The sequence below is a fragment of the Chrysemys picta genome, chromosome 16, assembly GCF_011386835.1.
Source record: "Chrysemys picta bellii isolate R12L10 chromosome 16, ASM1138683v2, whole genome shotgun sequence".
Classification (NCBI taxonomy): Eukaryota; Metazoa; Chordata; order Testudines; family Emydidae; genus Chrysemys; species Chrysemys picta.
In genome coordinates, this window is record NC_088806.1 from 1,483,958 (window position 1) to 1,509,381 (window position 25,424).

At 63.7% G+C, this 25,424-nt stretch overlaps 1 protein-coding gene across 4 annotated transcripts in view; it reads left to right on the top strand.

The window, feature by feature from the left end:
• Positions 1-23,323, top strand: part of KIF1C (kinesin family member 1C) — a 32,100-nt gene extending 8,777 nt beyond the window's left edge. For 2 of the 4 annotated variants that reach the window (XM_065570418.1, XM_065570419.1), the window contains exons 2-22: positions 6,544-6,701; positions 9,859-9,935; positions 10,289-10,468; positions 10,568-10,633; positions 12,125-12,303; positions 12,817-12,928; positions 13,130-13,207; positions 13,519-13,584; positions 14,057-14,135; positions 14,347-14,425; positions 14,584-14,732; positions 15,051-15,214; positions 15,886-15,965; positions 17,036-17,111; positions 17,405-17,484; positions 17,581-17,675; positions 18,361-18,444; positions 18,707-18,887; positions 19,110-19,182; positions 19,717-20,319; positions 21,184-23,323. In XM_065570418.1, coding sequence (XP_065426490.1) covers positions 6,596-6,701; positions 9,859-9,935; positions 10,289-10,468; positions 10,568-10,633; positions 12,125-12,303; positions 12,817-12,928; positions 13,130-13,207; positions 13,519-13,584; positions 14,057-14,135; positions 14,347-14,425; positions 14,584-14,732; positions 15,051-15,214; positions 15,886-15,965; positions 17,036-17,111; positions 17,405-17,484; positions 17,581-17,675; positions 18,361-18,444; positions 18,707-18,887; positions 19,110-19,182; positions 19,717-20,319; positions 21,184-21,933 — 3,357 coding nt within the window. In that variant the 5' untranslated portion in view covers positions 6,544-6,595 and the 3' untranslated portion in view covers positions 21,934-23,323. Of the gene's footprint in view, positions 1-2,466; positions 2,573-6,543; positions 6,702-9,858; positions 9,936-10,288; positions 10,469-10,567; positions 10,634-12,124; positions 12,304-12,816; positions 12,929-13,129; positions 13,208-13,518; positions 13,585-14,056; positions 14,136-14,346; positions 14,426-14,583; positions 14,733-15,050; positions 15,215-15,885; positions 15,966-17,035; positions 17,112-17,404; positions 17,485-17,580; positions 17,676-18,360; positions 18,445-18,706; positions 18,888-19,109; positions 19,183-19,716; positions 20,320-21,183 lie in introns of those variants that run through there. The other 2 variants (XM_065570420.1, XM_065570421.1) reach the window with 2 other exon arrangements.
• Positions 23,324-25,424: the final 2,101 nt, after the last annotated feature.

The following is a 25,424-nucleotide window of genomic DNA, read 5'->3' on the forward strand; positions in this document are numbered from 1 at the left end:
GACGTTTAGGATACGCCGATTGCTGGGCTTAATAATTGTGCTAACGCGGCGCATTAAAAAGTCCGGCGATGTCTTGCTGGTTTCCAGGAGCTTTATTGTTTAATGGAGCTTGGTTGGAAGGGAAGGAATTCAAGTCTACACCGTCACTCAAAAGCAGTCCGCAGGTCAGAGGTGAAAGACCTTCGCAGGGTGTTGTGGGTAACTTCTGCCTTGCCATCTGGAGGGTTAAAACCACAATTTGCGTTAAAATGATTGGAAGATGGCGCTACATCTATATTTAGTTGTGCAATCCACGTGAGCTTGGTGGCGGTGCGTTTTCTCTCTTCTCCCCCGTGCTTCAATGAGAACAGCTGAAAACTTATTTTTAGTTCTGCTCGATGTCCTTGTTCATCACGCAGGCTAACGATTTTCTCTTGGCCGCCGAAAAGCCCTTGGAGTCCCCTTCAGCCGGGCAATGCAGATTTGGGTTAAAGGGACTTGGAACCAAAGGGGAGATTTTTACAGTCTAATCCCTGGTGTGACTTCTGATTGCTCAACTTGGCTGGTATTCCTCCGAGACTGGCTTCACTGGGTGGTGCTGGAGGGGAACCGTGTTCTTAACTTACGTTAGCTACAATCCCAGGAAAGGCCAAGGCAGCGTGTGGTTTTCACGCTCGGATTTTACTCCATGTTAGCTACCACCAGTTAAGAATGCACCTTTCCCCCCCCCCCTGCTTTTACTGAAGACAAGACCTAAATGAGACGTGGTCAAGGTAAGACAAAGCCCCAGATATTGGGCCTGTCCCTATAAAATTGAGACATCGGACCTCAGTGGAATCTCAATTCAAAATGAGTTCGGCGTTTCTCTAGTTTGCTACTTACAGGCCGTTGATCCGAGGGCAGGCGGCTGCAGCTGGATACATTTCAGGCTGTAGATTTTTAACACAGAGGGGAATTGACCACGGAAACAGCTCACCCAGGGACAGGTTGGGTTCTCTGTCACGGGAAGCCTTTACATCCAGATTAGCTATATATGCTAGCTCGTCCATCAGATAGGGGCTGCATGCAGGGATCGCTGGGGGCAGTGCTCTGGCCCGTGGGATGTGGAAGTGGGACTGGCTGAGCGTAATGGGTTCCTTGTAACTCTAGGAATCTGCTACTCCCGTTTGATTGTAAGCTGGCTGGGGCAGGGCTCATCTCTGTGGTCTGTGTTGATACAGTGCCTAGCACCGTGGGGCTCTTGCAAGACAGATGAGGGACACTGAGGCTCTGAGAGGAAGTGAATTGTGCCGCGCAGTCCGGAACTGAGTCCAGATCTCTCGAGTCAGCGCCCCGGGACCATCCTTGTTCTCAGTTCCCGCCGGGACGGTGCATCGGCCGCGTCCAGGCAGCCCAGCTGGGGTGGACTGGGTACTCTGCCAGGCGCGTGTGTGTCTGGGACGGGACAGCCAGCCTGCGCGAAGCCTGAATGCCCCGCCCCGCCGGGAGTGAGGTGACTCACGGCCTTTGTCCGCTCAGCCCTCGGCACGCCCGGCCGCTGTTTGCCTATTGGCCCTGCCCAGATGCAATTCCAGTCGGCTTCTTGCCTCGGGCCCGTGTCTGACGCTGCGCAGCGAGGCCGACGTCCGCCGTCTCGCTGGTGGGAGCGTCTTCTCTGACATTGGGCCCCTGCTGATGGACGTTCCTCTCTACGCCGTCCTAATCTCTCCGCAGCCCGGGCGAAGGTGACCCGCTCGGGGAGGAGACCACGCAGGCAACGGCTCCCTTCGAGCGCTGAGCCGAAAGGCTTCAATCAGAAGCAGAGGCGGCCAGCAGGAGCCCGGCACAGCCTGGGACTCATCTCCCGGGCCCTATAAATCATCCTCGTCCTTGGGTGACCATCTGATTTCGTGCCGAACGTGTTCCACTCCCGAGCGTGACGGCTGGTACGCACCACCCCAAGCTCTCGGGCCGAGACTCTGTGCCCAGTGGGGAGGAGATGCCGCGGGTGCCGCGGTGGCTTAACATTTTAGGATATTTAACAACCGGCTCTTCAAGCTAGCAGAGACAGGCAGGACCCGATCCAAGGGCCGGGATTTTGAAGCCAGACAAATTCAGACCAGTAATAAGGCATCATTGTCTAACAGTGGCGGTAATTAACCCCTGAAACAATTGACTGGGAGTCGAGGTGCCTTCTCCATTGGGGACGCTGTACATTTCCTTGGTCCTGTCTTAGGGCTGGGGGCTGGCCCGGGTGACCTTCCAGTGTGAAATTTCTGTGATTGTGCCGAGACCACTGACTCTGAGCTTTTTGAGAGGCATCCCAGTGGAGGAGCATTTGGAAGGGGGATCACCCGGTAGTTCCGTGCCCGTTCACGGGGCACGTGGGAGGCGGTAGGAAGATGAGGGGGTACCCTGCGTTGATGTACGTTTGTCACTTGCGCTGGGTGTTGGGGTGAGGACCCTCCAAGCAGTTATCATCCCGCCCTTCCAGTTTACAGGTGGGGAAACTGAGGCAAAGGAGCGTGAGAGTTGAAGAAGAATACAGGAAAATCTGAAGCCGTTCTAGAAATCGGTAGTTTTGAATCCAGTCTCCAAAAGGCCGGGGGCAGAGGCAAGTGATGAAAACGATCAGGAAAGCGCAAAAAGATTGGGGGTTTGCTTGCTCCAGGAAGGGGGCGTCGTCTATAAGGTGATAAACGGGTGAGAGATGGTAGAATGGGAGCTTCATAGCACAAGAAGAAGGGAGTAGGAGATGAAATTGAAAAGCTGGTAAATTCAGCACAGACCAAAGGAAATACTCTTCCCCCGTTGTCCTGTGGAACTAACCGCCACTGGATTTTGTTGAGTCTGACAATTTGGCAAGGGAGAACACATCCTTGCCCCTCCAGCCGCTGTCCCACTATTCAGCATCCCAGCCCAGCGCTTGGGGGAATAAAGACTTCATTATGCCCACTTCCTTCTTTCTTTGAAGAGACCTGTATGCTGCTGGCCCTTTAACCAGGACCCCTGAGGTCATGTCTGAAAAATGGTACCGGGGCAGAGTGAGGGAGGGATGGAGGCAGTCTGTACCGTGCAAAGGCTTATAGCTTGCCCCACTTGGAGTGGATTTTTACAGGGATGAAAAAGGGACGTCCTGAGACAAAGGCCGCCCTCCCTGCTACATTCGAGGTCCCTGCTCCAAAGCAGGAGGGCCGCGAGAGCTGTTCGGAAGAAAAATCCTCAGAACTTAACTAGCTTCGTTCTCAGAAACGGCTGAATTGGGTTTGGCTGAAATTTCCCGGCAAAACGCAGCCTAAAGCGGACTCCTGGCGTATGGGAAAACGTCCGCGAAGACGACGCTCGCTTTGCCAAATGTTAATTGACTGAAAACAGGATCTTCGCCTGGGAAGTGTTGAGTAACCTTAGTAATACGCCGGGCCACCAGCTCTGCGTATATCCTTATTATTTGCTGCCCATCCCTTAGGCATCTGGGCTCGTGATTTCTTGTCTGTAGTATCCCACAAGGCGCTTTTTGAAGCGTCCCTACGCGGAGCAGGTGATGACCGAGCGAGAGGCCGGCGGATTAGCACAAGACAAGTTGAATTCATTTAAATCACTAGTGAGGAAGACTGGATTTACGCATGGATTGCTACGTAAAAGTGCATTCTGGTTGGTTGTGATCACCTTAATACATATTCTTCACAACTCCGAGATAGATGTGGGTTCATTTGTAGACGGTACCCACTCTACATTTTTAAACAGTGATTTATTTTGAAAACGTCTCAGATGAGTTTTACAACTATATCAGAAAATGAATGATTGCTCATTTCATTTACCAAAGGTAATTGAAGCAGATAGTTCACCTCCCAGTGACTTCATAAATATCTCCAATTCAACAGGTTAATCATTAGTATTTGGAGGATTTTCTTGCCAGGCTGTATTAGGAGGAGAACATCACCAAACAGACATTTCAATTGTTTTATTTAACTAAAACAACAACGTTAAGTATTCTGGGGGTTTTTTTTCTTCAACAGCAAACATACAATATTTTAACAAAAAAGCACATGTCCCTCGCTTCTCACATTTATCTGCAGATGACTTCTCCTTGTCCAGATCTATTCCGCCCCCACAATCTTCTATTCATTGAACTTTTTGAAACTTTGCACTTTTAGAGAGAGGGATTGAGTCTGTGTACACACATTTGCACAGGGACACTAGAGTTGAGGTCTGTTATTTCTCACCTCTATATATTATTTACTTAAAAACATCTTTGCTGTTAACAAGCATGTTACCTCTGGAGACACACATCCACAGTTGGAGAACTGCAAAAAAAGCATCTCTGATTGGTATCTTCTAGACTGAGCACTGAGTCCCATTGGGCAGATAGAAAGATTAACCTAAATCATATATACAGAAGCCCCTGGAACCCCATAAAATTGGGTCCCTAGTCCATGAACTATTCAAACTCATTTACAAAACTTTTCTTAAACGTTACATGAATATATTGTCTCATACTCTAGAATTAGAATTTATAATCCCTATTCCATGATGAGATATCTTTGAGCTATCATATATCTTAATTAAAACTATCTTCAGATAGGGTTTTTTTCCCCTCAAAAAGCATTTGATCAAAAAAAAATCCGATTTTAAATAAAAAAAAATCCAAGGAAAAGCATGACGACTGTGAGGCTTCTGAGAGTAGCTGAGATCCAGCTAGGCAGCGCCCCGGGTCCATCCATCCAGCGTCGCGTCTGTAATCCCAATGCTTCGGAGAGCAGAGTGTAAGAACGCCGCGGTAACCGTGCCCCATTCCCCCATAGGTCTCGTCCCAATCTCAAACGGTTAGGGAGCAGCTCCAGACCTGAAGCCCGAGGTCTAATCCTCTCCGCATTAACCGTCACAACTCGGGCAATTCCAGATAAACCTCCAATCCTCTGTTTGATTCTGGCTACGTTCTCTGTCTCAGCGGTATCCTGAGGCAGAGAGTCCCACAGGCAAACGGTGTGTTGTCGGGGGGAGGGGGAGGGAGGGGGAAAGTATTTCCTTTGGTCACAGTCCAAAGTTGTTACCTCTTCAATTCCGGTGGACAGCCCCTTGCCTCTTGTGTTAAGAGACAGGGAGAACTGGTTTGCCTTTTCCATCTCAGTCGGTATTTTATAGCCTGTTATCCTGTCTCCTCCCTAAGGTGCGTGACCCCAATCTCTCCTCATAGAGTTTGTCCAGGCCCCTAACGGTTCTCTGAACCCTTGTTAATTCTGTGGGGTGCCAAAGGGGAACCCCAGGGAGGGACAGGATCCATTGAGGCGAAAGGTTTGAGGGCGGAATTTGCGAAGAGGACAGTACGACAGGTGGCCGGAGGCAGCATTGGGTGACTCCAGGCCCGTGAGTCTTCCGTCCGCGTGGGGACTCTGTCGCTGTGTTTAAAAACGACGTTTGTATTCTGAGCCGACGGGCTGATTTCCCTCCCTCGCTGTGCATCGCACGGGGCAGTGACCTGTTGCTTAGCCTCACGCCAACGTTGGTGAAATGCCTTGTGCGTCACCTCCTGGGGAACTTGAAGGAAGGCTGCATGGAGGGCGGGTGGAATTGGTGTTAGCCGTGGGATTAGGAGCCAGATGTTTCCAGTCCCCATGTGAAGGCAGGACACGCACCTGCCTTTTCCTCTCGTAGCTTCGCTTGGGGTAGGCTGTAGGATTTCCATAAGGGAATCCACTCGGCCCTGGGGTCCTTCATAGACCAGGGGCTCGTCAGTGATTTACCTTCCTTGCTACTGCGCCCCCTGCTGACACGCTGACCACCTTCAGCCTTTGGGGGTGATCATGGGAACCTCAGGAGTCTTAAAAGCTGGGAGGGGAGGCTGGGGGGGCTGGCAGCCAGGACTCCTGGGTTCTCTCCCCAGCTGTGGGTTGGAAAAGGGAGGTACCGCAGGAACTGGGTGCGGTGAGACATGTCAGCGGGAACACGCTCTCCTTTGAGTCTCTCTTCTCTTTACGCTGGGCCCTTATGGTGCCGGGTTTCCTGTGGCCGTGGACACAGCTCCATTGTCTAGCACTTAGGCCCTGCTGCGTTGACACCCTCCTCCCACCGTCTCCAGCTGCTGCCGGAGGCAGGCCTGGCCTGGCTCTGCATTTTTTTGGGGGGTGGGTGTGGGATGTGGCGGGAGCTTCCCCTTCCTAGCAGGTTGACTGCTAGCAACAGGGTGGGTCCTGCATGAACTTAAGGCCTGGTTCGAACTCTGTACAAACAAGCCCTGCCCAGCTCTCTGCTAGGACCCGGCGTCCTCTCCTCCGGACGTTAGCAACTCTCCTTCGTTCCAGCTCCCTCCGCCCTCCCCCGCGATGAGAATCCCTCGGGCACTTTTATCGGCAGACCTCAAAGCGTTGTGGGGTACAGGTGGGGAAACTGAGGCACAGGGACGGGGAAGGTCGCTTGTGCGTGGTCACCAAGCTCACCAGCTTGCCCCAGGGCGCCCTCCCAGCCCCGGCGTGGGGAGAGCCGGCAGCCTCGTGACTTTACTGGTCACTGCTTTGCGGCGGGGACCGGGGGGTGCGTTTGGTTGGCGGCTCCGTGGTAATGGTTTGCGTCTCTTCCTCTCTCTCGCAGGACGGCCCCATGATCTCCGGCGGCGAGCGCTGAGGGTCCCGGGCGAGCCACCATGGCCGGCGCCTCCGTCAAAGTGGCCGTGAGGGTTCGGCCTTTCAGCTCCCGGGAAATCAGCCGGGACGCGAAATGCGTCATCCAGATGCAAGGGAAAACCACCTGTAAGTACCCCTGGGAGGGTGGGGCGGGATCGGGCTGGAGGCCGGCAGGGCTGGCTTTTCGGGCACATCGCTGGATTCCATGCTTGGCAGGGCTTGGCTAAAATAGGGTCTGTCTGCCTCAGTTTCCCCAAACAGCACTGCCACAACTTGGGGCTTGGGGATCATTCTTCTGGGCTGCGGAAGTCAGGAAAGGAGATTCTCTCTCCACCCTCCACCCTGATCGCCCGGACGTCCCTGGGTTTTCTTCTCCTTCCTCTGAAGTAGCAGGCCTGGGCCAGTGATTTGGGGTGCCAGGCAGGTGGGTCTAACGTTCGGGGCGGGGACGGACTTGTCCCTGGATCAGATTGGCAGAGACCTGGGAACGGTTTGGTATCTGTGTTTTGCTTCTCTCCTGCCTGGGAACGTGGACCTGCCCCGAATTCCCTGGAAGGGACTTGGCACGCCCTGACCCTGGCGTCGCAAGCGGCCGTCTCTCCGGTTATACCGGCCCTGGCTCCCACTACTCCATTCCTGAGCCGGCGGCATGACCGCACCTGCCTTCTGCGCCCCGCCGGCCTCGGGCGTGTGTTAGAGCAGCTCCCGGGCTGCTCCCACCTGCCCGACTTGCTGTGGGCCCTGGAAAGCCGGGAACGAAAACCCAGAGTGCAATGGGCACCGGATCCCCGCCCCTTCCGCCGAGGGGGGAGTGGATTGGAGCCGGGTTAGTGTTTAAATCCTTGTACCGGGCAGCGTAGGATTAATCTTGGGGTGGCCAGGGGGAAACCCACGGTTTAACCCAGCTCTGGGCAGCTGCCTCTGGTTAACCCCCTGCCTGCCTGCCACCAGCGTCTCTGTCACGCGGGGCGTTCGTACAGCCCCAGCCACGCTGTTAGGAGAGAGCGAAGCCGACAGCGCCACCCCCAAGGAACATAAATCAGCCACAAGATGGCGCTGCTGCATAGTCTTATAAATTCCCCGTGTGCGAGCAAGTGTTGAGCGCTTGGAGACATGCTGGGGTTGTGGGGTGGTTTTTGCAGTGTAAGTTATTCGGTGGGATCTGTTGCAAGCAGCGTGAACGTTTGCTTCCTGCTCCGCTCTCTCCGCCAGCTAGCCTCGGTTCTTGAGCCACGGGATCGGGTAGTCTGCCCCCAGAGCTCCCCCAAAATTAAGTCCCGGGCGAATTAGAGTTTCAGTCTTGTCTGAAGGGCCTGCCGGAAGGAAGTGGCCTCTCCCAACCCCAAATAATTCCCAGTCCTTAAAAAGGCGAAATGGAAAACCAGCGGCATCGGGGTACCAAATACAACAGCTCTCCGCCCTCGGGTAACACCGAGGGACCCCACTGGGGAGGGAGTGGTCGGGCTCCTCTTTCTAAAAGCCTCTCTCTAGCTCAGGCAGGAGTGCCGGGTTTCCTGCCCAACTCCTTGGGTGAGGTTCTCTGGCCCCCGCGGGCCGTACAGGGGGTCAGACTGCACTGGTGCCTTCTGGCCTCAGATGCTCTCACTTCTCCCCATGCTACGTCGGGGAGGGAAACTAAGGCCCGGAGGTGCAGGGTCCGTGGCAGAGCAAAAGGTTTAAGGGTGAAGTCCGGAAAGGCCCCTCTCGTTAGACCGGCTGAAGAATCCAGGCCCTAAAAACGAATTAATGGGAGGATTTTTTTTAAATTTCCCTTTCGCTCCTGAGCCTGTAGGAGGGTGACACTTACGAGCGTCGTTCTGCCCCCGTGAGAACAAGAGACTTGCAATCTCTTTGCTAAAAGGGAAGCAGAGACTGCCCTGTAATTCCCATGACTCCGGCAGCTGGGGCTTTACCAACCCCCTAGCGCAAGGATGGGAATGAAAAGAGCTGGTAACAGGGAAGGTGGAAAGGGTGCAGAAGGGAGAGTGTTTCTCCCAGGCCAACTGTGGAGTGCAGGGCGTGCGCTCCCAGAGCGGGCGTGGGGGGATCTCCGAGCGGGGCATGTCCCCAGTTGTGTGATGTGGCGGTGGGATGTCTGTGTGTCAGAGACCCCTACAGGCCATGCTGGCTTGGAGACATCCAGGAGTCCTGGCTCCCAGCCCCCTCTGCTCTAAGCCACCAGACACCACTCTCCCCCTCCCTCGCAATAATGGGCTCAGGCTCTCGGCAGACTCAGGCACGCGTCAGGTCCCATTTTGGCGCTTTTCCTCACAACCACGAGGGCTTAGAAATCCTTCATTGAAAAAGACTGGACCCCACAGATGTGGCGGGACTCCAGGAGCTGGAGCACTGTAGCACCGAGGCTGGGGGAGCAACCTCGGAGCACCCTTCCCCGGGCTGGCATCCGGCAGGACCAGCTGCTGTGGGACTGCATGCCGGCTAAATATAGCCGGAACGTCCTCAACTTGTTATGGTCCTGGGAGCTGCCAAGCCGTCACTCAGCCGTCCTGGGGAGCTGGGAGGCCCTTTTAAAGGCAGCCGTGTGCTGGCAAGAGCCGGCCCCACGTCAGAGCCGGGGCCCATACGGCTTAAAAGGGGGATGCCAGGGTCTGCACCCGGCTCCCTGTTTGCTGCTCAGACTCTGTCTGGGTTTGGCCTAGAGCTCGCTGCCCTCCCAGAGCCGGGGAGAGAACCCAGGAGTCCTGGCTGCCAGCCCCCCTTGCTCTAACCCACCGGCCCCCACTCCCCTCCCAGAGCCGGGGAGAGAACCCAGGAGTCCTGGCTCCCAGCCCCCCGTGCTCTAACCCACCGGCCCCCACTCCCCTCCCAGAGCCGGGGAGAGAACCCAGGAGTCCTGGCTGCCAGACCCCCTTGCTCTAACCCACCGGCCCCCACTCCCCTCCCAGAGCCGGGGAGAGAACCCAGGAGTCCTGGCTCCCAGCCCGCCCTGCTCTAACCCACCAGCCCCCACTCCCCTCCCAGTGCCAGGAGAGAATCCAGGAGTCCTGGCTCCCTGCCCCCCCCCCTGCTCTAACCACCAGCCCCCACTCCCCTCCCAGAGCCGGGGAGAGAACCCAGGAGTCCTGGCTCCCAGTGGAAAACTGGGAATGTTTCTTTACGGTCTCATCTCTTCAGAGCAGGAGCTGCGTCTCGCCCCGAGTCTGTGACGCGCCCGGCACGAGGCGGGTTCTTGATCTCGGCGGGGGGCGACAGGGCCCTGGGGGGTGCTGGCCGGACGTGGGCCCCGACCTGCTTGCTCACCCCGTACTCTGTCTCCCCACAGGTATCACCAATCCCAAGCTGACAAAAGATGCTCCCAAAAACTTCACCTTCGATTATTCCTACTGGTCCCACACCTCGGTGAGTGCTCTGAGAGCCGGGGGGCTGGGAGCCCGGACGCCTGGGTTCTCTCCCCGGCTCTGGGAGGGGAGAGGGGACTGGTGGTTAGAGTGGGGGGGTCTGGGAGCCAGGACTTCTGGGTTCCCCCCGGCTCTGGGACGGGAGTGGGGGCTGGTGGGTTAGAGCAGGGCGGGCTGGGAGCCAGGACTCCTGGGTTCTCTCCCTGACTCTGGGAGGGGAGTGGGGGCTGGTGGGTCAGAGCAGGGGGGTGGGAGCCAGGACGCCTGGGTTCCTGCCCGGCTCGGGAAGGGGAGTGGGGGCTGGTGGGTTAGCGCAGGGGGATTGAGGGCCCCCCTGTGACTGTGCCCCCTCAGGAGGAGGACTCCGCCTTCGCCTCCCAGCGGCAGGTGTACAAGGACATTGGGGAGGAGATGCTGCTTCACGCCTTCGAGGGCTACAACGTCTGTATCTTCGCCTACGGCCAGACCGGCGCTGGCAAGTCCTACACCATGATGGGCCGGCAGGAGCCGGGGCAGCAGGGCATCATCCCGCAGGTGGGCGCCGGGGGGGACGGGCTGGGGGGGGGGGGGGGGGCGGCTGGGGGGGTCACCGTGCCCGTGTTTCCATGCTGGTGTCCTTGTGTCTCACTCCAGCTCTGTGAGGATTTGTTCGCCCGGGTCACCGAGAGCTGCTCCCCCAACCTGTCCTACTCCGTGGAGGTGAGTCGCCTGCCCTGACCCCCCCTCGCACCCCCAGCGCTCCCCCAACTCTGCCCCTCCCTGCCCCCTGACCTTCCCAGCGTGACCCTGACCCCCCCTCGCACCCCCAACTCTGCCCCTCCCTGCCCCCTGACCTTCCCAGCGTGACCCTGACCCCCCCGGACCCCCCCCAGCGCTCCCCCAACTCTGCCCCTCCCTGCCCCCTGACCTTCCCAGCGTGACCCTGACCCCCCCCCTCGGACCCCCCCAGCGCTCCCCCAACTCTGCTCCTCCGGCCCCTCCCTGCCCCCGACCTTCCCAGCGTGACCCTGACCCTCCCCTCGGACCCCCCCAGCGCTCCCCCAACTTTGCCCCTTCCTGCCCCCTGACCTTCCCAGCGTGACCCTGACCCCCCCCCCTCGGACCCACCCCAGTGCTCCCCCAACTCTGCCCCTCCGGCCCCTCCCTGCCCCCGACCTTCCCAGCGTGACCCTGACCCATCCCTCGCAACCCTCCCAGAGCTCCCCCAACTCTGATCCCCGGCCCCTCCAGCGTGACCCAGACCCCCCCAGTGCTCCCCCATCCCCCCAGCGCTCCCCCAACTCTGCCCCCCGGCCCCTCCCTGTCCCCAAGCTTCCCAGCGTGACCCTGAACCCCCCTCGGACCCCCTGTGCTCCCCCATCCACCCAGCACTCTCCCAACTCTGCCTCCCAGCCCCTCCCTTCCCCTCGACGTCTTCAGCGTAACCCTGACCCGCACGCCCCCAGAGCTCCCCCAACTCTGCCCCCCCGGCCCCTCCCTGTCCCCGACCTTCCCAGCGTGACCCTGACCCCCCCCCTCGAACTCCCCCAGCGTTCCCCCAACTCTGCCCCCCCAGCCTCTCTCTGCCCCCGACCTTCCCAGCATGACCCTGACCCCCCCAGGGCTCCCCAACCTGCCCAGCGCTCCCCCAACTCTGCCCCCCCAGCCCCTCCCTGCCCCCTGACCTTCCCAGCGTGACCCTGACCCCCCCTTGAACCCCTCCCAGAGCTCCCCCAATTCTGCCCCCCCGACCCCTCCCTGCCCCCCGACCTCCCTAGCGTGACCCTGACCCCCCCCAGGGCTCCCCAACCCGCCCAGCGTTCCCCCAACTCTGATCCCCGGCCCCTCCCTGCCCCTCGACGTCGGCAGCGTGACGCTGACCCCCGCTCGCACTCCCCCAGCAGTCCCCCAACTCTGCCCCCTGGCCCCTCCCTGCCCCTCGACGTCCGCAGCGTGACCCTGACCCCCCCCCTGCACCCCCCAGAGCTCCCTCAACTCTGATCCCCAGCCCCTCCCTGCCCCCCGACCTTCCCAGCACAACTCTGCCCCAACTCCTCCCCTCAGACCCCCCCAACTCTCCCCAGTCTCTCCTCCAACTCTGACCGTGACCTCCAGCCCCTCCCTCCCTCCCTGACCCCTCACTACTTCCCTGGCCCCACAGTGCTCCCCCACCCCCGGCCGGCTTTGCCCTCATGGCCGCCCCCCACTCAGGTGAGCTACATGGAGATCTATTGCGAGCGGGTGCGGGACCTGCTGAACCCCAAGAGCCGGGGGCACCTGCGGGTGCGGGAGCACCCCATCATGGGCCCCTACGTGGAGGACCTGTCCAAGCTGGCGGTCACCTCCTTCGCGGACATCGCCGACCTCATGGACTGCGGGAACAAGGCCAGGTGAGAGCCCCCTGCCCCCGGCCTGGGAGAAGCCAGGAGTCCTGGCTCATCAGGAGAGTAGGCTGGGGGGTCAGAGCAGGGGGGCTGGGAGCCAGGACTCCTGGGTTCTCTCCCCGGCTCTGGGAGGGGAGTGGGGGCTGGTGGTTAGAGCAGGGGGGCTGGGAGCCAGGACTCCTGGGTTCTCTCCCCGGCTCTGGGAGGGGAGTGGGGGCTGGTGGTTAGAGCAGGGGGGGCTGGGAGCCAGGACTCCTGGGTTCTCTCCCCGGCTCTGGGAGGGGAGTGGGGGCTGGTGGTTAGAGCAGGGGGGGCTGGGAGCCAGGACTCCTGGGTTCTCTCCCCGGCTCTGGGAGGGGAGTGGGGGCTGGTGGTTAGAGCAGGGGGGGCTGGGAGCCAGGACTCCTGGGTTCTCACCGCCCCGTCTCTGGGAGGGGAGTGGGGGCTAGTGGTTAGAGCAGGGGGGGCTGGGAGCCAGGACTCCTGGGTTCTCACCGCCCCGTCTCTCGCCCCGCCCAGGACCGTGGCCGCCACCAACATGAACGAAAGCAGCAGCCGCTCACACGCCGTGTTCACCATCGTCTTTGCGCAGAGGAGACACGACGAGCTAACCGACCTCGACACCGAGAAGGTAACGGGGCGGCAAGGGGGGGTGGGGGTCAGGGCACCGGTGGGGCCAGTTCAGCCTGGCTGGGACTGGGCGGGGCCAGGCGTGGAGCAAGTTGCCTGGTTCTCAGCGAGGGCTGGGCCGGGGGTGTTGGGCGGGGTGTGTGTACGAAGCCCCTGCCAGCCCTCCTGACGCCCCACCCCGCCCCCGCTTCCCCCCGCCCAGGTCAGCAAAATCAGCCTGGTGGATCTGGCTGGCAGCGAGCGAGCGGAGTCGTCCGGCGCCAAGGGCATGAGGTTAAAGGTGAGGGGGGGGGCCCCCTTGGGGGGCAGGCCTGGGGGCTGGGGGGGGCAGGAATGGAGCGTCGGCCGCAGGGTTCTGGGATCGGGGATAGGGCCAAGCCCCTCACAGTTCAACAGGATCCGGGGAGCTAAAACCCCCCCCACACAATTGGGGGGGGTCTCCTGAGGGGGCTGGCTGACCGCGGCCCCATGGGCACAAACGCGGCTGGAGCGGGCGGTCCTGGTGCGGGCGTCTCGGGGGGTGGGGAGCGGACCGCTGGGGGGTGGGCGGGGGTCTCTATAACCCCCCCCAACGCGCTCTCCCATCTGCAGGAAGGTGCGAACATCAACAAATCCCTCACCACGCTGGGGAAGGTGATCTCCGCCCTGGCCGAGATGGTGAGTGCCAGGGGCGGGGGGATCACAGCCCCCCCTGCCCCCCAAGTGACTGATCTCGGGGTTCCTGTAGTGCCAGGCCCTGGGGATCGAGCTGGGACCGGGGCCCCACAAGTCCCCACCCAGCCAGACCCCTGGGAGCGACCCGTCCCCTCGGCTGGGACCCGGGCGCCCAATCTTGGGGTTCTTGGTCCCCCGCGCAGCCCCCAGGTTAGCACGGAGACACCCCCACCCAGCCGAGCTGCCGGGGTTCCCCGTCTTGTCTCGGGCGCCACCAGTCCCGGGGAGAGGGGGCATCGAGGGGTGGGGGGGTGTCTCGCCTCCCAGCCAGTGTTGCACCGAGGGGAAACTGAGGCAGGTGTCGGCCTCTCCAAGAGAGAGTACAGATAATCCCCGTTGGGTTGCGTTGGGGGCGTCACCCCTTCCCCAGCAGGGCCCCTCTGTGTTCTCACCCCCCCCCCCATTCCCTCACCAGCAAAACACCAAGAAGAAGAAATCCGATTTCATCCCTTACCGTGACTCGGTGCTCACCTGGCTGCTCAAGGAGAACCTGGGTAAGCCCCCGCCCTCCCCGATCCCTCAGCAGTGGTGGGGTGCACTTGGGGGGGGGCGCACAGGACAACTGCGCTCAGGGGGTGGGATACGGGGGGGAAGGGTGTGGCTGCCGGAGGGAATGGGGGGAGAAGGAGGGTGTCCCTTGGGGGTGTATGAGATAATTGGGGGGGGGGGGCTGGCTAATTAACCTCCCCACTGCCCCCTCCCCAGGCGGTAACTCCCGCACTGCCATGATCGCCGCCCTCAGCCCGGCCGACATCAGCTACGAGGAGACACTCAGCACGCTCCGGTGAGCACCGCAGACGCCGGGGGGCGGAGAGGGAGAGGGACGGATGGCAAGGGGTGGGGATGTGGGGCAGCGGAGGGGGCTGGGCACGTGTCGGGGGGGGGGGGCTGCTCCCTGGTACAGGGGCGCTGACTATTTCGCCCCCCCCCCCCCCCCCCCAGCTACGCGGACCGGACCAAGCAGATCCGGTGCAACGCGGTGATCAACGAGGACCCCAACGCCCGGCTCATCCGGGAACTGAAGGAGGAGGTGGCCCGGCTAAGGGAGCTGCTCTTCGCCCAGGGCCTCTCCGATGCCCCCCTCCTCGGCGGTGAGTGTCCCACTCCACCCCCCGCGCACACACGGGGCAGAGTTAAGGGGATTTGGTGGGAGGGAACGTGCACTAAACGCTGGTGGTTTGAATGGGGAGAGGGACTGGGTGGGGTTTTTAAAGGGGGTCTGCCCCCCCAAATGCACCCCGTTGTGCAGCGCTCCGGGCAGAGGGTGGGTCGCACAGGGACAGGCCAGGTCAAGGCCGTGGATTACATGGGGGTTTCCCAGCGGGCTGTAGGGGAAGTGGACATGAAGAGGGGGTGCAAGGGGAGCTGTGGGCGTGCCCAGCCCCCCCAACCCTAACGCTCTGTTCCAGGCTTGAAGGGGGAGGAGCCCAACAGCCACCCCCCAGCGCCCCCACGGCCCTTCGACCCCGCAACTGAGCCCCGGTCCCCCGCCCCCCTCAACGGGGGGTCCGAGCCCTTCCCCGCCCTGGAGGAGCAGGACATCTGCACGGAGGAGGCTATGGAGAGGCTGCAGGTAGGGGACGTAACTGCCCCCCCCAACCTTGAACAATTCCCCTGCCAGCCCCCCTGCTCTAACCCACCAGCCCCCACTCCCCTCCCAGAGCCGGGGAGAGAACCCAGGCGTCCGGGCTCCCAGCCCCCCCTGCTCTAACCCACCAGCCCTCACTCCCCTCCCAGAGCCGGGGAGAGAACCCAGGCGTCCGGGCTCCCAGCCCCCCCTGCTCTAACCCACCAGCCCTCACTCCCCTCCCAGAGCCGGGGAGAGAACCCAGGCGTCCGGGCTCCCAGCCCCCCCTGCTCTAACCCACCAGCCCCCACTCCCCTCCCAGAGCCGGGGAGAGAACCCAGGCGTCCGGGCTCCCAGCCCCCCCTGCTCTAACCCACCAGCCCTCACTCCCCTCCCAGAGCCGGGGAGAGAACCCAGGAGTCCGGGCTCCCAGCCCCCCCCCCCACTCTGACCCGCCAGCCCCCACTCCCCTCCCAGCGCCAGGGAGAGAACCCAAGAGTCCTGGCTCCCAGCCCCCCCCCCCCCCTGCTTTGACGTCTGAGGCAGTGTCCCCACGAGCACCCCAGTCTCCTGCTCTGGGCAGGGGGTAGAAGGGGAGGGGTGGAGGGACCTGGGGGAGAGACGGGGCCCTGTGTGCTGGGGGCGACCTGAGCCCACCTCCCCTTCGGCCTGCGCAGGAGACGGAGAAAATCATCGCGGAGCTGAACGAAACGTGGGAGGAGAAGCTGCGGAAAACCGAGGCGCTTCGGATGGAGAGGTGGGTGCTGGGACCGGGCCCAGCCGGAGGTGGCTGCATCTCAGCGCCAGGCGAGGGGTCCCCGTGTAACCGGCCGCCCCGCCCCAGAGGTGGCTGCATCTCAGCGCCAGGCGAGGGGTCCCCGTGTGTTGCGGAGTGTGGGGGAGTCAGGGCCCTGCACCCCTCTTCCCGAGATTCACTGCGACTCTCAACCAGCCAGTAAAGCAGAAGGTTTATTTAAGGACAGGAACACAGTCTCAAGCAGAGCGTGTAGGTACGACCAGACCCCCTCAATTAGGTCCCTCTGGGAGGTTCAGGGAGCTTAGACCCCAGCTTGGGGTTCCCTGCGTTGCACCACCCAGCCCCAACCGAAACTAAACTCCCAGCCCCTCCCGCTGCTCCTCTCCTTTGTTCAGTCTCCCGGGCAGAAGGTGTTAATTCTCCCCACCCCCGTTCCTGGCTCAGGTTACAGCTCAGGTAGCTTCCTTCAAGGGAAGTCCCCCCTCCTCACTGCAATCCCCCTGCAACATTCCCAGGTCAAATCTGCCCTGCTCCCTGCTCCGTCACACCGTGTAACCGGCCGCCCCACCCCAGAGGTGGCCACATCTCAGCGCTGGGCGAGGGGTCCCCGTATAACCAGCCGCCCACCTCTGGGGCGGGGTGCATCTCAGCGCGTGGCGAGGGGTCCCTGGGTAACCGGCTGCCTCGCCCCAGAGGTGGCCGCATCTCAGCGCGTGGCGAGGGGTCCCTGGGGAACCGGCTGCCCCGCCCCAGAGGTGGCCGCATCTCAGCGCGTGGCGAGGGGTCCCTGTGTAACCGGCTGCCCCACCCCAGAGGTGGCCGCATCTCAGCACGTGGCGAGGGGTCCCTGGGTAACCGGCTGCCTCGCCCCAGAGGTGGCCGCATCTCAGCGCGTGGCGAGGGGTCCCTGGGGAACCGGCTGCCCCGCCCCAGAGGTGGCCGCATCTCAGCGCGTGGCGAGGGGTCCCTGGGTAACCGGCCGCCCCGCCCCAGAGGTGGCCGCGTCTCGGTGTAAGTTTGTCCGTTCGCTCTTGGGGCACTCGGGGCAGTGACTGGGTCTGTCGCCGCAGGGAGGCGCTCCTGGCCGAGATGGGCGTGGCCATGCGGGAAGACGGCGGCACGGTGGGGGTCTTCTCCCCGAAAAAGGCAAGTAGCCCGGGACTGGGGGGCTCTTTGACCAGCGATGGGGCGACCCCGCGGGCCGGCGGCGTCCATCCCGCCCCGCACTGAGCCCTGCCGAGATCGGGGTCACTGCCGGGTTGGGCGCCCCACAGACCCACACACTTCCCCCCCCCCCCCCCCCCCGCTCCCTGTAATTACCCATCCCATCTCTGCACCCAACACCCCTCCATCCCAGAATGCCCCGGGGCAGGACCCTTCTCCGTGGGGGGGCGGGGCCCACAAGCCCTGCCCCCCACTGACCGGCTCCCCCTCTGCAGACCCCGCACCTGGTGAACCTGAACGAGGACCCGCTCATGTCAGAGTGCCTGCTCTACCACATCAAGGACGGCGTGACCAGGTGCGGGACAGGACAGGGTGCCGCGAGGGGCTGTGGGGGGGAGCAGGTTTGGGGGGGCCTGTCCCGCCCCCCCGTCTCACCCCCATATCCCCGCAGGGTGGGCCAGGTGGACGTGGACATCAAGCTGACGGGACAGTTCATCAAAGAGCAGCACTGCGTTTTCCGGAGCCGCACCGGCCCCACCGGGGAAGGTAGGGGGCCGGGAATGGGGCGCGGCCCCTCCGGGGTGGGGGCGGCAATGTCCACCTCCCCCCTCGAGTCCCAAACCAGCCTCAGGCCCCTCCGGGCTTTGTCTTTCTCCTGGGCAAACCGGACCCCTGGGTCTCTGCGCCCCGTTAGCCGGTCGCCGTCGCACCTGCCCTGCACCCATCCTGAGACATGGGGGAAACTGAGGCACGGACCCAGGATTCAGAATGTTCCTGCTTCGGCACAATCCCGGGTCCTCTGGGGCAGGCCGCTCCCGGACCTGGGCTCCCCCTTCTCCGGACCCACAAATGAGGGGTGGGGAGGCAGGCCTGTGGGCGGGGGTGGGGGGGGGGGAGAGTCTCCGGCGGGCCCAGGACCGGGGCAGCGCTGACCCTAACGCTTCTTTCCCCCTCTCTTGTGCTGGCGGGAGGCGACCAAGACGCTGAGCCACCCAGGTATGGATCGCTGGTGCCCCCCGCACCTCGCCGCCGGTGTCCATGGGTCGTCCCCCCTGCACCCCCCACCCAACAGCCAGCCCCATGACACAGGCAATCATGGGCCAAGTCTCTACCCACAGACTGTGCCTCTCCGTCCGTCCAACCCCGGCACTCACCTCCACTCCACCCCCCCCATGTGACTGGGACCCACACCCCACGGGTATGTCTCACGGGGTCTCCCCTCTCCCCACAGCCATCGTCACACTGGAGCCGTGCGAGGGGGCTGAGACCTACCTCAACGGCAAGCAGGTGACGGAGCCGCTGGTCCTGAGGTCAGGTAGGGGCAGCTCCTCGGACGCCTGGGTTCTCTCCCCGGCTCTGGGAGGGGAGTGGGGGCTGGGAGCCAGGACTCCTGGGTTCTCTCCCCGGTGCTGGGAGGGGAGTGGGGGCTGGTGGGTCAGAGCAGGGCTGGCTGGGAGCCAGGACTCCTGGGTTCTCTCCCAGCTCTGGGAGGGGAGTGGGGGCTGGTGGGTTAGAGCAGGGGGGGCTGGGAGCCAGGACTCCTGGGTCCTATCCCTGCATCTGCCGCTCCTGCTCAGGTAACCGCATCGTGATGGGCAAGAACCACGTTTTCCGCTTCAACCACCCGGAGCAGACGCGGCTGGAGCGCGAGCGCAGCGCCCCCGCCGAGCCCCCGCCCGAGCCCGTCGACTGGAACTTCGCCCAGCGTGAGCTGCTGGAGGAGCAGGGCATCGACATCAAGCTGGAGATGGAGAAGAGGTGGGGGCCCGGGCCCCCCGGCTCCCAGAGCGCAGGAGATACCCCAGGGCATTCTGGGACTGGGGCGTCCCCCTGCCCTGCCCTGTCCCGGGGCATTCTGGGAGTGGGGTGTCCCCCTACCCCAGGGGTTTGTGGGATAGGAGGGGTTCTGGGGCAGGGGGGTTGTCCCCAGGTGGGGGTCGAGGGGGCTGCCCCAGTCTCACGGCATCTCCCACTCCCTAGGCTCCAGGACCTGGAGAACCAGTACCGGCGGGAGAAGGAGGAGGCCGACCTGCTCCTGGAGCAGCAGCGGCTGGTAAGGGGATGTGCGCGGGGGGACAGAGCTGGGGTGATAGGGGTGATAGGGCTGGACAGGCTGGGGGGGGTCTCTCACTGCCCCCCCAGCCCGTCCAGCACGTGGGCCGGTCAGGGGCGTGAGACTAGAAGATGGGGTTTGGAGCCGGGATTGGGGTGCCGGCCAATGGTGCTAATCCAGTTCTCCGTTCCCCCCGGACTCAGACAGCAGGGACAACTCGGATAAGTGCGAGGGGTACTCGTGCGAGGAGGGGCTGGGAGGGTGGTGCAGGGCTAGGGAGGGGGCTGCGGAGCTGGGAGGGGGTGCCAGCCGGCGGTACTGACCCTGTATCTCTCCCCCCCTCCCCCACCCCGGCAGAACGCGGACTCGGACAGCAGGGCCGACTGGGCCAAGCGCTCGTGCGAGGGGCCCTGGTGCGAGAAGGGGCTGGGAGGGTGATGCAGGGCTGGGAAGGGGGTTGCGGAGCCGGGAGGGGGGTGCCGGCCAGCGGTACTGACCCTGTATCTTTTCACCCCCCACCCCCCACCCCGGCAGTACGCGGACTCGGACAGCGGGGACGACTCGGACAAGCGCTCGTGCGAGGAGAGCTGGAGGCTCATCTCCTCGCTGCGGGAGAAGCTGCCGGCCACCAAGGTGCAGAGCATCGTGAAGCGCTGCGGCCTGCCCAGCAGCGGCAAGCGGCGGGAGCCGCTCCGGGTCTACCAGATCCCCCAGCGCCGGCGCCTGGGCAAGGACCCACGCTGGGTCACCCTGGCCGACCTGAAGATGCAGGCGGTGAAGGAGATCTGCTACGAGGTGGCGCTGAACGATTTCCGGCACGCCCGGCAGGAGATCGAGGCCATGAGCATCGTGAAGATGAAGGAGCTGTGCCGGCTCTACGGGAAGCGCGACCCCAACGAGAAGGAGAGCTGGAGGGCCGTGGCCAGGGACGTCTGGGACACCGTGGGGGTGGGCGAGGAGCGGGGTGAGGGGGAGCCGGGGGGCCCCAGCCCGGCCGTGGACGACCTGCGGGCCCACATCGACAAGCTGACCGACATCCTGCAGGAGGTCAAGATCCAGAACAACATGAAGGACGAGGAGATCCGGGCCCTGCGCCACCGCGTGGTCAAGATGGAGAGAGTCATCCCCATCTCCCAGGTGAACGGAGAACCCAGGCGTCCGGGCTCCCGCCCCCACCCGCTCTAACCCACCAGCCCCCCTCCCCTCCCAGAGCCGGGGAGAGAACCCAGGAGTCCTGGCTCCCAGCGCCCCTGCTCTAACCCACCAGCCCCCACTCCCCTCCCAGAGCTGGGGAGAGAACCCAGGAGTCCTGGCTCCCAGCCCCCCCTGCTCTAACCCACCAGCCCCCACTCCCTTCCCAGAGCTGGGGAGAGAACCCAGGAGTCCCGGCTTTGCCATGTACTTGCCACTTCTCACCAGCAGGTGGAGCCCAAGCATCACATCTGTCTACTGCGTCCGTCCCACTCGGGTCTAGGTTCAGACCCGTTCGGACGAGCAGGGGCTGCGGGGCGGGAGTGAGGGGCACCGGTCTGGGCCCACATTGTGTCAGGTGCTGTGCAAACACCATGCAGCAGCACCGTATGCCAAGGAACAGGCCCCAGCCCCCGCCCAGTAGTGGAAGGGACTTGGGGCCCGGCTCCCAGCTCCGACTCACCAGCCCCCACTCCCCTCCCAGAGCCGGGGAGAGAACCCAGGAGTCCTGGCTCCCAGCCCCCCCCTGCTCTAACCCACCAGCCCCCACTCCCCTCCCAGAGCCAGGGAGAGAACCCAGGAGTCCGGGCTCCCAGCCCCCCTGCTCTAACCCACCAGCCCCCACTCCCCTCCCAGAGCCGGGGAGAGAACCTAGGAGTCCTGGCTCCCAGACCCCCTGCTCTAACCACCAGCCCCCACTGCCCTCCTAGAGCCAGGGAGAGAACCTGGCTCCCAGCACCCCCGCCCCGCCCCCCAATCGAGAGGTGGAACCCAGGCGTCCTGCCCCCTAACGCCTGCACCGTGTGCCAGCAGGAGGACGGGGCGGATGAGGACCTGCCGTACGACTGGAGCTCCCGGCTGTTTGAGGCGGGGCTGGCGGACGAGGCGGGGTCCCGGGACCGGGCGGGGAGCCAGGATTCGCTGTGTGCCCGGGAGGAGCCGGAGCTGGAGCGGAGCTCCGAGCGCGTGTGCCGGCTGATGGAGCAGGACCCGGCCTTCCGGCGCGGCCGCCTCCGCTGGCTGAAACAGGAGCAGGCCCGGCTCCAGACCCTCCAGCAGCAGCAGCTCGGCAAGTGCCTCCGGCGCCAGCCCCACGCCCCCGGCAAGTTTGTGCCCCCCCAGGACTGCAAGCTGCGTTTCCCTTTTAAGAGCAGCTCCCACCACCGCTACTCCTGGGGCCCCAACACCGCCTTCATGGTGGCCGGGGGCGAGGAGCCCGGGCCGGAGGGCGACAGCCCAGGGCAGGAGCCGTCCTCGGGGTCGCCCCGGCACCGCCGGCCCTACAGCCCCGGCGGCCCCCAGCACAAACACTGCAGCCGGCAGCCCCACCAGCGTTCCCACCGGCGCAACTCCCTGGACGGGGGGAGCCGGGCGAAGCCGTCCTGCCCAGGCACGCCGGAGCACTTCCAGTCCCGCAAGCACAACTATTACCCACAGCAGCACCAGCCTTACCCGCAGCACCGCCCGCAGCCGGGCCCCCGCCCACCCTACGCCGCCCCGCCCCGCATGCGCCGCCAGCGCTCGGCCCCTGACCTGCAGGAGCAGGAGACCCCAGTGTAGCTGCCAGCCTGGCCGCCTCTACCGTGGAGGATCATGGGGGGGGGGGGGGAATTAGAGGCAGCAGCCAAGCTGCGGAGGATCATGGGAAAGTGAGGTGAGCTGCAGAGGATTTTGGGAAAGCCAGGGGGCATGGGCCGTGCTGTGGAGGATCATGTGACATTAAGGCAAGCCACGTTGGATCATGTGGAAATCAGGGAGTGGAGGATCATGGGAAATTGGAGCAAGCCACGTTGGATGATGGGAAAATTACCGCGTGGAGGATCATGGGAAATTGGGGCGAGCCACAGAGGATTGTGGGAAAACCGGGGCAGGGGGGGCGACTGCGGAGCTGCAGAGGTTCTTGGGACATTAGGGTGACCCATGTTGGAACATGGGAAAATTGCAGAGCAGAGGATCATGGGAAATTGGGGTGAGCCCTACAGGATTGTGGGAAAATCAGGGAGTGGAGGATCATGGGAAATTGGGGCGAGCTGCAAAAGATTGTGGAGTGGCAGAGGATCATGGGAAAGTGGGGTGACCCATGTGGGCTCATGGGAAAATGGCAGAGGGGAGGATCATGGGAAATCAGGGTGAACCACAGAGGATCATGGGGAAAATCGGGCTGTAGTGATTTGTGGAGATGGGAGAAAGGGTGGCGCTGCAGGGCATGATGGGAAATGGAGCCTGGAGACAAGTCGCAGAGGATTATGGGAAATCAGCTCCCATTCTGGGGGGGAGGGGGAACTCCCCCAGAAGCCGGCCAGCTGGGCCCCAAGCACCACGAATGCAGGACCTGTGCCCCCCAGGGTCTCTGGGTGTGGGGAAGGGCGGGGGGACCCCAGCCATGAAGGCCCCCACCCTGGGGGGTGCATCGCCCTCTCGGGCCCTGCTCCCCCACGGACAATCTGGTTGATTGTAACCCCCCCCCTTCCTGGACACACCAAAACGGGTGCTGGCCCTGGCCCCCCTACTCCATACAGCTGCTACTGGAGGGGGCCGTGGGGTATGGGGCTCCCCCCCCCAAGCCAGAAGATTGAGGGGCCAGATGTGGGGCTGCGGGGGGAGCCAGGACTCCTGGGTTCTGTACCCGGGTGGTGGAGGGGAGACATGCGGGGATGGGGGGCTGTACCTAGATGTGACTCTGAAGAGACAGTTCCTGCAGGCGTCTGGTCCGGAGCCCTCAACCGGGGTGGGGGGCTTCACAGCAATCCCCCACACCTGGTCCCCAGCTTTGGGGTCCCCCTGCACAAGTTGTGGCCTGTGTGTGTGGTGTGTTGTGTTTGTGCATGCTGCCCCCTTCCCCCTCCGCAAATCCGTTCGCGGTGGTTGGATTAATTCTTTTGGGGGAGGGGGTAGGCCCAGGAATTATATTGTTTCCCCGCCCCCCCTTGTATTAAACATGTAAACTGCCTCTGTGCATCCCGAACCCGTGTCCTCTTGGGGGGGGGCAGGGCCGGGCTGGCAGGGGCTGTGGGTCGGGAGTGAGGGGCACCGGCAGAGCTGGGGGGGGGCAGGGCTGGGCTGGCAGGGGCTGCGGGTCAGGAGTGAGGGGCACCGGCAGGGCTGGGGGGGCTGCGGGTCGGGAGTGAGGGGCACCGGCAGAGCTGGGGGGGCTGCGGGTCGGGAGTGAGGGGCGCCGGCAGGGCTGGGGGGGGCTGCGGGTCGGGAGTGAGGGGCGCCGGCAGGGCTGGGGGGGGCTGCGGGTCGGGAGTGAGGGGCACCGGCAGGGCCGGGCTGGCAGGGGCTGCGGGTCGGGAGTGAGGGGCACCGGCAGAGCTGGGGGGGAGCAGGGCTGGGCTGGCAGGGGCTGCGGGTCGGGAGTGAGGGGCACCAGCAAAGCTGGGGGGGGCAGGACTGGGCTGGCAGGGGCTGTGGGTCGGGAGTGAGGGGCACCGGCAGAGCTGGGGGGGCAGGGCGGGGCCGCAGGTTGGGAGTGAGGGGCACCGGCAGGGCTGGGGGGGGTCAAGGAGCTCTGCCCCCTCTCCTGTCTCGGTTTCCCTGCCTCTGCTCTCATTTCTCCCTCGCCCCGTGGGCAGAGCTCCCCCCCCCAGGCTGTCCGGGGTCATGGCTCTGTGCCCAGGGGCGGTTTGTTTTCTGGCCGGGCCCAGCTGCGCTCGCCGGGGGGGAGGGGTAGTGGGGGGGGCAGGAAAGGGGGCCTTCGCTCCTAGTGACTCAGCCCCTCGAGCCCCTGCGCCAGCCAGAGCTGGGGCAGGGTCTGGGGAACTCTCTGCCACAGGAATCCTGGCACCAGGCCCGGCGGCACGCTGCGGCCAGCTCTGGGGTGCAGCGTGGTAGCTGGGGCGAGCACCCCCCCATGCTGAGCCCCCCACTCCCTGCAGTACAGGACCCCTAGGCTGCCCCCTCTCCTCCGCCTCTCCCCATGGGACTGGGACCCCCCTAGTGCCACATTGGGGGGACAGAGCCGGGACCTCAGCCCCCCCAAAGCTAAAACCCTCTGTGTTATAGCCCTCACCACGTCCACCCCCATGCCCCCTACCTGCTCCCAGCCCCCCACTAACCTTCCGGCCCCGTAGCCCCCATCCCAGCCCCCCAGGTTTGGAGCACACGGCGGCTGCCAAGCATTAGGGTCCTGGGGTCCCTGCAGCTGTGGGGGGGGGGGACGGGGGACCCCAGAACTGTACCACTTTGCGGGGGGCCTTCCCCTGCCTCAGGGGAGATCTCCCCAGCTCCAGCTTCCCCCACCCTTGTAAATCACCCCCCCAGGTACCCCCCCAGCTCCTCCCAGACACCCCAGCCCCCCCCTCCCCCCGCAGCTACAAGACCCCGCCCCCAGCGCGCGGGGCCGCTTCCGCCCTACAGGCCGCGCCCCTGCGCCACGTCAGCACCGCCCCCATGGCAGCTAGCCCCGCCCTATGGCTAAACCCCGCCCCCAGGGGATTCCCCCAGCCAGCCCTTCCCCACAGACCCGTCCCCCACACCCTTCCCCACACAGACCCCTGCCCCAGCCAGCCCTTCCCCACACAGACCCCTGCCTCAGCCAGCCCCTCCCCCAGCCAGCCCCTCCCCACACAGACCCCTGCCCCAGCCAGCCCCTCCCCACAGACCCTTCCCCACACAGACCCCTGCCCCAGCCAGCCCCTCCCCACAGACCCTTCCCCACACAGACCCCTGCCCCAGCCAGCCCCTCCCCACAGACCCCTCCCCACACAGACCCCTGCCCCAGCCACCCCCTCCCCACACAGACCCCTGCCCCAGCCAGCCCCTCCCCACAGACCCTTCCCCACACAGACCCCTGCCCCAGCCAGCCCCTCCCCACAGACCCCTGCCCCAGCCAGCCCCTCTCCACAGACCCTTCCCCACACAGACCCCTGCCCCAGCCAGCCCCTCTCCACAGACCCCTCCCCACACAGACCCCTGCCCCAGCCAGCCCCTCTCCACAGACCCCTCCCTACACAGACCCCCACACCCTTCCCCACACAGACCCCTCCCCCAGCCAGCCCCGCCCCCAGCCAGCCCCTCCCCACAGACCCCCACACCCTTCCCCACACAGA